The sequence below is a fragment of the Petaurus breviceps genome, unplaced genomic scaffold, assembly GCF_028583685.1.
Source record: "Petaurus breviceps papuanus isolate PSGF00001 unplaced genomic scaffold, PetGlider_PUasm1.0 140, whole genome shotgun sequence".
In the NCBI taxonomy this organism is placed as follows: Eukaryota; Metazoa; Chordata; class Mammalia; order Diprotodontia; family Petauridae; genus Petaurus; species Petaurus breviceps.
The window spans coordinates 34,642,807-34,653,171 of record NW_027185698.1 but is presented as its reverse complement, the minus strand read 5'-3'; the positions used below and the strand labels follow the sequence as shown (position 1 = coordinate 34,653,171).

At 37.8% G+C, this 10,365-nt stretch overlaps 1 protein-coding gene across 2 annotated transcripts in view; it reads left to right on the top strand.

The window, feature by feature from the left end:
* Positions 1-10,365, top strand: part of EVC2 (EvC ciliary complex subunit 2) — a 190,675-nt gene that overhangs the window by 98,757 nt on the left and 81,553 nt on the right. For both annotated transcript variants that reach the window (XM_069070014.1, XM_069070019.1), the window contains one exon: positions 4,996-5,447. In XM_069070014.1, coding sequence (XP_068926115.1) covers positions 4,996-5,447 — 452 coding nt within the window. The remainder of the gene's footprint in view (positions 1-4,995; positions 5,448-10,365) is intronic.

The following is a 10,365-nucleotide window of genomic DNA, read 5'->3' as shown; positions in this document are numbered from 1 at the left end:
TATCTATCTATCTATCTATCTATCTATCTATCTATCTATCTATCTATGTCTGTCTATCTATTCATCCATCTATATTATATATCATGCACATGTATATGTATATATAATATATTTGCCAGTTACAAAGCAAACAACTATGGACAAATAAGATAGAAAAATGTTATTTGTATATAGTTGTTTGCTTGTTGAGCAAAGACTACTTTTTGTTTGTTTCCTTTCTTTTTATCTTCACTACTTAGCATAGCATCTGAAATATAGTAAGCATTTAATAAATTTTTAACATTCTGGAGTAGTTTCAGTCATGTCTAGTTCTTTGTGATCCCATTTGGTATTTGCTTGGCAAAGATGCTGATGTGGTTTTCCATTTCCTTCTCCAACTCATTTTTATAGATGAAGAAATGAGGCAAACAGGGTTACATGGCTTGCCTAGGATCTCACTTCTAGTCTGAGGCTGGATTGGAACTTGGTCATCCTGACTCCAGGGTCAGCACTCTATCCACTGTGCCATCTAGCTGCCCCAAATTTTAACCTACTGACTGCCTAGATTAATAGCACAGATTCTGGAAGAGACAGCTTTACTTTCATGCCCCAGAGATGGTGAGCATTGTCTTGTTTAGTATGTAAATTATGATATCATTAAATGGGTTAGTATTATATGGATTAGTATCCATAAGTGTTTATTCAGCAGTCATTTAGGTATGGCCTACTGTGTTTATATGACTAAGTATAAGTGAGATAGAAAGTTTAGATTAGACATGGTTAATTCAATTTAAACAGAATTTATTAAGCATCTTTGTTCTGTTCAGCACTTTTCTTAAGTTCTGAGGGAAATACAATCTTTTCATAAAATCTATCTAATATAGTATATAGAGTGGTGGAAGGCATAGAAAGTCAGCCTGGGAGTCTGGAAGACCAAGGTCTAAATACCACCTCTGGCTTATACTACCTCAGTGACCCTGAAAAACCCACTTAATCACTCACGGTGCAAAGCAAAACTCTAAGGCTATAAGTTAGAGATGAATTTCTGATCTGCATCTGAGAAGGGAATTTCCACATCAGGAGTTTCATTATCAGATGAAACTGTAGGTCTGGACCAAAAAAAAAGTCATCTAATTAAATTTATCTAACATATTATTAATTCATGATCTATTGTATACAGAGCACTGAGATACAGGGTGTCCCAAAAAATCTTATTAATAACCATTTTATTTATTTTATTTATTAATAATGACAATAATGCCAAATCTTATTAAAATGCCATCTTAAAATTTATTAGTTTATAACTTTATTAGTTTAGAACTGCATTAACACTTTTGGGACACCCCTGTATAAAGTGTGAATAAGATGTAGTTAATGCAGTTGAATTCGGCAAACATTTATTAAATACCTACTACCGTGTATCCCCGATAATAAGACCTATCCCGAAAATAAGCCCTCCCCTTACTGTGTAAGATTCCTCTAAAATAAGCCCTCCCCCCAAAATAAGCCCTATTGAGATTGCTACTGTAGTGAAGGTGATCCCCTGCGCTACATGCTACATTACGGTACCCTCTGTATGCACCGTCCCCCACCCCGTGAAACGCATGCCGCGCTCCGAGCTGCATCCAATCAGAGCTGCAGCAGTGAGCGCGTCATCCTGTTCTTCCCCAGTGATTTGCTTATTGAATAAAGGTACATTTTTTTGTTCACATTTACCTGTTTATTAAAATTGCTGTCAATGTTCATTAAAATAAGCCCTCCCCTGAAAATAAGCCCTCTGGTGTTTTTCTGTCCAAAAAAATAATAAGACAGTGTCTTATTATCGGGGAAACACGGTAGATGTAGTATCTTGTACTAGTTCCTGGAATTTAGCAAAAACTCAGCCCGCATCTCCCTGCAGCTCCTAGTCCAAGAGGGGAATAAGACACAAGCCTAGATACCTACTGTTTTAAAAGTTAAATGCATCATTAGAATGATTGAGGTGTGGGATGCTGAATAGAAGGGGGCCGTTTTCATTAATGTGGTGCTAAAGAAGGTTTCTACTGAGAATTTTAGGCAACTAGTCCCATACAAAGTGAGCCTCCTTGGGTCATCTGAAATTTGAGCAATGATGCTGCTCTATGGTTCCACAAATCTGGAGCATAGAAAAGGGAGTAATGTATTCAAAGCAATTACTTTACTTTATGCAAAAATGCCCAATTAAGCAATTTAGATTCTTGCATGCAGATTTCTGTGAAATGAACCGGCCCTGCTGTGTAAATTGACAGATCAAACTAGCTGTCTATACAAGTGAAAATTATTAAGGCTTTTCATAGAAGGCAAAAAGCCTTTTGGTTACATCAATCATACCCAGACAGCTTTGAGAGAAAGGATAAAATTCCTTTCAGAGGCCTTCATTACAGTACTAGGAGGGGCCTCATTTCGACCTAGAAGAATTATCATGAATACTAAAGAATTATCATTCTTTCTTCATCCTTGGTAAGAATTTTTCCTTTCTCAGGGGATCATAAAATATCAGAGTTGTCATGGACCTCAGAGTTCAACTTGTCCAATTTGTACCCATCTGTTGTAAATTCCTCTACAACATTTGTGGGAAGCAGTTGTCCAACCTTTTCTTGGACACTTTCAGAGACGGGGAATTCACAATCATTCAAGACCATTCTAATACTGGATGTCTCTAATTGTGAGGAAGGTTCTTCCCCTCCCCTTCCATCACCCCCACCCAACACCTCCCACAATTACATTGAATCGAAGACAACTCTCTTGTATTTTTCCATACATTAACCCAAGTTTTCCCTCCTGACACCGAGTAGAAATATAATTCCTCAAACATTTGAATAATTTTAGCTTATATTTGTGTAGCCTTTTAGTGTTTACAAAGCATGCTCTTTATAACATCTTTTTGAGCAAAGTAGGAAAAGAATTATTCTTATTTTAAAGATAGGGATATTGAAGAAGATAGAAATCATGTTCCCATCCTTCTTATAAGTCTTTTTTTTATTTCTGGTTTCCCCAATAGATTCTCCCATTTTGTATATTCTGTTTATCTCACCAGACCTACTTATCCTCCTCTGGACAAACTTTGGCTAGTGAAGGTGCTTCCTAAAGTGTGTCACCCAGAACTTTATACTGCATTTCAAATGTGGTCAGATAAGATGATAGTGAAATGATCAACTCCTAGTACTAAATATATGTATATATGTGTGTATATACATTTACATACATACATACATATATGTAATACATATATAATTAGTCAATTACTAATTTTTTTGTCTGAAAGTAAGAAGTGATAGATGGAAAGTCTAATTACTGCCAGAGGATGAAAAAAATTACTAAAATCAGAGAGGAGGGTCTCTATCATATTGAACTGGACAAGAATTATACAGGATAAGAAGGCATGGAAGGTTTGCAATCAGCACCAATGAAGGAAGTGCCCACATTGATGACATCATGGACCCATCAAAGTCCACAACTGACACTGAAAATAGATATAAAGTAATCCTCCCCTTGAGGAATTTGCCTTAGACTTCCTTCTGTTACTTTATCAATATTTTCTTTTTTTACATAATAATAAAACTTATATAGCACAATATCTTTCATTTCTTCAATTCCAGTCTAAGCCATGACTACCCCACTTCTGCACTCTTATAATTACCCGCTTACTAGTCTCTGTTTCTAAGCCACTTCACATACACTTAACATTTTACAGATTTTAGCAAGAAATCACACCTTTCAGCTTTGCTCATGACCTTGCCTTTCTCAGAATGTGGAAGTTGTTCCTGGAGACTGTGTATCAAATTCCATTGCTTGATAATGAGTTTCATGTCTGACCCAATTGCTGTTTCCTCCTGTCTCTATTTGGCTCATACTAAAGTACAACAATAACTAAACTTCTTATTCATGCACTTATTTATAAATGTTCCTCTTTCTTCCTCTGCATCATAGACAGGTTATTATTCTCATCTGAGATGACATCATCTTTGTGACCAACGGGCTAACTTCATGAAACCCAAATCTTCTGTTTTTTTAATTGAAAGGCATTTCCTCCATGCTACCATCCCAGATTGGTCTCATCAATCTCTAGTTTCCTCCTTTATTCCAGAAATTCAGTCTAGCCAACATTTTTAAGTTTCTAACTAAGCACATAGTAGGATTGTGCTAGATTTGGGAGTGAATACAAAGATTAATGTTAAATTCAGAGGAAGAAGTGAAGGGAGCAGTGAACTCAACATCAGAGGGCTTGGGTTTGATTCATAGCTCTGGCATCTCTTGGTTGTGTGACCCACAACAAATTATTTAATATCTCTGAGCCTCCATTTCTTTATTTGAAAAAATAAACTCACGCCAGTAAATAGTGTTATTTTTATGAAAATACTTTCCAAGTAAAGTCCTGTTTAAATGTGAGGAGGAGGAAGAGGAGTCATATTGTCATCATCATCACTGTAGTGATTCTTGTTTCTCCACCATGATGGGCAGTTGACATTAAATTTATTACATTAAGTTTTAGGAAAGACTCTGATGAATTGGAGTGCTTTATAAGAGAGTAGCCAGGATGATGAAGGGTCTAGAGGTCATGTAACACAAAGATCATATGGGGGAAAATGGGGTTGCTTAGCTGGAAGTACAAAAGGACTAATTGGGGTATAATAGCTGTTTTCAACAATCCAAAGGGATAACTTGTGGGAAAGATATTAGATTATCCTATTTAACCTCAAACTAGGAACATTGGGTCTAAGTTGCTTTTTACTTAGTTTTACAGAACAAATCCTGTTATTAAGGGGATTTGTTCTGTGAAGTTTGGATTCAGTCAAAGGGCTGCACTTGAGGACCTAGAGGGCCACATGAGGTCTTGAGGCCACAGGTTCCCTACCCCTGGTAGTAGAGCAGAATTATAGGGGAAGTGCTAAGATATGCCAGAGAAAAACCAGGAAGATAGAAAATTACATGATAAGTAGTAGAAATTTAACAGATTTTTGACATTGTTATTATTTTTTATCTTTTCGAACACACCAGCAAAAAGAACTGCGGAAGGAACAACTTTCCATGAGGGATGCAATCAGAACCTCTGGAGAAGTTAGCCATTACCTGATCCACTGGCAGACCATGCTATCTGACCACAATGCCGCATTGGAAGAACTGGTTGAAAGGCTTGACCATGATGCCCTGGAAGAACTGAAGACCCTAAAACAAGGGCTTACAAAGAAAGTGACTGATGAGCTGAGACGCATCCAGAATGGGGTGATGACTCAAGAACTGCTCAAACTCAATGTGCCCTGGCTCTTCTTGCAGCAGATCCTAGAAGAACACAGCAAAGACATGGCGATCCACACTGAGCAGCTTGAGGGAGAAGAAAGGGGCAAGAATCAAGATTATCTCCAGAACATGAAGCAAAATCTGAATGATGAACTGGAGAGAAATGTGGTGGAACAGAAGGAATTAAGGCACTGGGAACAGCTGGTATTGATGTAAGTATCTAGATGGTTGATTTACTTAGTAGCAATGTCTAAAAAGTGAAATTGTTCATCATTAACATGTAAAATCACAATCATGTATTAAGTACCTACTATGTGCAGAGCCCTGTGGTGTGATGTGGGCAGGTGGGGGGAGAGAGAGAGGGAGGATTTAGGTAAGGCAAAGTCTCTGCTCTTAGAGAGCCTACAGTGTAGGAAAAAGATAAAACTTGAATACATAAAAATATCATATACAGTATGATTAGTTAAGTGCATGAGAGGTTTAGGACAAAATTATATGTGTGAGCTAAAAAAAAAAGGTTATTACAACTTTGAGGGGATCAGAGTAGACTTTATAGAACAAATGGCATTTGAGTTGGACTTTCTAGGTTAGGTTGTGAACTTGAAAAACTCAATCTAAGCCAGAATTGATCATGAAATTGGGAATGCAGTATTTTAGAGACACATTGGAACCTCATCCCCAGATTTGTTACTTCAGCTGATTCCTCTTAGGAAAGGGCATACAAGCTTTAGACACAGAGGGCCATCTTGCCAGACTGCTCCATAAGTCATGCAGATAATAGTTCTCTTTTTTGCCCTCAACCTATTCATGTGCAAGCTCCATAGATAATGGAAGTACTACCTGACAATAAAGACTGCATGGATTTTATTTGTTGTGTTTCCCTGCCCTGGCACAGTGCTTCAGCAATACAGGTGCTTAATGAATGTTTATTATAAAAAAAGAAGTAAACAAATAAAGGCTGGGCAGGAATTTCAATAGGTGAGGATGGGAAGGGAAGACACAGCAGGCACAGGGAACTCCTTGAGCAAAGGGATAGGGAGGACAGGAAAATGCCGCAGAGAGTAGCCCAGTTTGGCTGGAATGTAGAAAGCATGGAGGGAAGTGTATAAAATGAGGCAGGAAACCATACGACAGCACCAAATAGAAGTGGCTAGGAGATAAATAGAACAATGGACCTGGGGGCAGAAAAACCTAATTCAAATCTGGCCTGAGACAATCACTAGCTGGGTGCCCTGGGCAGGTCGCTAGGGCTTCTGTTCATTTCAGTTTCCTCATTTTTGCAATTGGGATAAAAATAGGACCTTACTCCCAGGGTTGCTGTGAGGACAAACTGAGATAATGTAGTATAAACTGATAACATAAAGTACTTTGAAAACCTTGATATGCTATACATACATATATGTGTGTGTACATATATATGTATATACACACCTTTGCATGTACTCACTTAGGGTCTCCCATTGGATCCTGGGCCATCTCCAGTCATCCTGATGAATATCAGACCACTGGACCCAGATGGCTCTAGAGGAGAAAGTGAGAGTGGTGACTTTGCACAGCCCTCCCTCACTTAAATCAGAGTCAACTGCAAGTCATGTCATCATTTCCCTAATGCCATGGTCCTTGTCAAAAACAAAGGACAAACACAATATACACATACATATACATATATATGTATACTCTTATTATTGTGGAGGGCTTAAATCTGATTCTTTAAGCACGAGTTTAGGAGTTAAGCAATATTTTCTTCTAAGAGACTTTCTGATGGTGAACTTTTTTTTTTTGCAAATCTTTTTTTCCCCCCTTGGGGGTGGGGGAGGGGCAGTTAGGGTTAAGTGATTTGCCCAAGGTCACAGGGTTAGTAAGTGTTAAGTGTCTGAGGCCACATTTGAACTCAGGTCCTCCTGACTCCAGGGCCGGTGCTCTACTCACTGCATCACCTAGCTGCCCCATTTAAAAAATTTTTGTTTGTTTTTTGCTTTTTTGGAGGGGGAAGGTAGCGCAATTGGGGTTAAGTGACTTGCCCATGGTCACATGGCTAGTTTTGTATTAAGTGTCTGAGGCCAGATTTGAACTTGGGTCCTCCTGACTCCAGAGCCAGTGCTCTATTCACTGCAAAACTTAATTATTCCTCATCATCTGCCCTTTGAGGCAACTGGTGGTTCAGTGGATAGAGTTCTGGGACTGGAGTCAGGAAGACCTGAGTTCAGATATGATACCAGAGAGGTACTAACTGTAACCTTGGATAGGTCACTTAACCTCTGTTTGCCTCAGTTTCCTCAGCTGTAAAGTGGAGATAATAATATCTACTTTCTCAGGATCATTGTGTGGATCAAATGAAATAATAAATTTAAAGTACTTAGCATGCCTGGCACACAGTAGGTATTTAATAAGTGTTTTTTACTTTCCTTCCAGTCTGACTTCCTTCCTCCCTTTCTTCCTTCCCTAATATATACAATCTATTACATATACCTTGTACACTTTAAAGTAGGGGAGAGGGTGAAATTGAACGCTAAATAGAAGATTAAAAGAAACAAACCCAAAGGATGCAAAAATCAAATACTGCTTTTAAATCCATGGTGTGATCATCAAGTAATGAAAATGACTTCTCAAGCCACATGGGAAATCAATCTCATGATTTTATAGTCATATAAAATAATGGTAATAGTATTCATTCATTTACATTTATTCATTCATTACATAATACTATTCATTCATTTATGAAGTATCTCTTTTATACCAGACACTATGCTAATCAGTGAGACTATCTAGCTAAAAACTAGTTAATATCTAATTATAATAGTTATTATCTAGTTAAAAACTAAACTAGTGAGAATAATGGAAAAAAAAACTGAACAAAAAACTTAACTATTCCATGCTTTTGGGAAGTTTATATTCTACTGGAGGAAAGAGGAAGGGAATAAGAATTTATTAACTGCCTAATATGTACCAAGTATTGTTTACAAATATTATCTCATTTGATCCTTACAATGACTCTGTGAAGTAGGTGCTGTTATTATCCCCATTTTACAGTTGAGGAAACTAAGGCAAACAGGGTTAAATGACTTGCCCAGGGTCACACAGCTAGTAAGTGCTGAGATGAATTTGAACTCAGGTAGATATTCCTGACTCCAGACCCAGTATTCTATTCACTTTGACACCTGGTTGCTTCATAAGGGTTGCTAAAGAATCCTTGAAGAAATGTTTTGCTTGTTTTTATGTGTATATGTGTATGTATTATGTATGTATGTATGTATGTATAAACACAACTGTTTTCATACTATTTGCTAAACATGCAAAATGGCAAAGGAAAGGATTTAATTCTAAAAACATGCATGAAGTGCATACTCTGGAAAGTCCTGTGCTAGACTTGGAGGTGGTGGGATCTGTACTAGGGATAGGGAAGAAAATAACAGAGTTGGGGAGAGATATTGAGAGGTGAATAAAGCATGGTCTTGTGGAAACTATACTCTAATAATTAACATAATTAATGGCCTTGGTACTGTCTTGCTCAGTATTTATACTAACTACTTGATGATGTGTTTAGCCAATGTAAACTTGACAATGAAAATAGAATTTACAGCCAATATGTTAGGCTGGACATGACCTTAATGAGCTAGAATATCCTCATTGGGCTGGAATATGGACAGAAAACCAATAAGATTAGATTTAATGGAACTAAAAGCAAATGTTCAGCATTTTGTTTCAGAAAAATACAGAAATACAAATCTCAGATAAGATAAGAAAGAAACCTTGGTAGTGGTAGTGGTAGAAGTAGTAGTGGTAGTAGTAGTAGCAGTAGTAGTAGTAGTAGTAGTAGTAGTAGTAGTGGTGGTGGTGGTGGTGGTGGTGGTGGTGGTGGTGGTATTGCTGTTGTTATCATTGTAGCAATGGTAGTGGTGGTGGTAGTAGTAGTAATGGTCATGGTAGTAGTGATATTGATGGTGGTGGCAGTAGTAGTAGTGATATAGTAATAGTATTGATGGTAGTGGTAGTAATAGTACTAGCTTTTAATTCAAGCTTTAAGGTTTACAAAACACTTTATAATGTCATTTAATTTATTCATTCACACAGCAAGGCTGAGAGATAGTTGTTAGTATCTCCTTTTTACAGATGAAGGGAGGAAAGGAAACATTTATTAAGTTCCTACTTCATACCAGGTACACCAGGGCTAAACACTTTATTAACATTAGTTTGCTTGATCCTCATGACATGAAGAAACTAAGGCAAACAGAAGTTAAGTGACTTGTCCAGAGTCATACAACTAGTAAATACCTAAGGTCATATTTGAGCTTAGTTCTTCCATGTCCAATACCCCAGCACTACCGGGCATTCCTAGATTTGGCAACCATTCACAGGAGGAAAAGACCTTGAAGTATTAATTGATCATGAACTCAGAACTGCTAAAACACTAAAAGAATTGTGACCAGTATTATTACAGGAGTTAGATTTGTCCTTCATTCTTGAAGAAGACCATGACATCAGGTTGATGATGATGTGACTTACAGCTGAATTTTATTTGAGTGAGGGAAGGCTGTGTCTCACTTTCTCCTCCAGAGCCATCTGGGTTGAGTGGCCATATGTAGATCCCAACAACTGAAGATGGCCCAGGATGCAGTGGGAGACCTTGGCCTTTAAAGCTAAGTCTTTTCAAGTTCTTACTTTGAGTGATGTAACACCCATTCAGTAAATAAGCTCTTTAAGATGTGAGTCAAGGGATGGCCCCTTTAATAAAAAAGAAACAAACAAACAAAAAAAAACATCAAACCAGGAGGGGAAGACCCTTAGGGTTGTTGGCCAAAAGAGAAACAGTTACTATTAAATTTCACTCTGAGTCAGATGGGCCCAAAAAATAATCATTAAGTAATGCTTGGGCAGGGCAGGGACCTTTGTCCAAGCTATGAGATTCAGAGTGAATTGGATTTAAGGGTTGGTCTTTGAGGAAGAAATCTAGTCAATGTCTACGTCAAGGAAGTGATAGCTCTGCCATACTTGGTCATTTCAAGTCCATGTCTGCACTACTGTGTTATAGTCTGGATAGGACATTTTGCATGACATTTGTCACATGTGCTAAACTAGAGGGTGACCTGAGGAGTACCATGAAGGGAGGAGTAACAGTTGGAAAAACTGGGA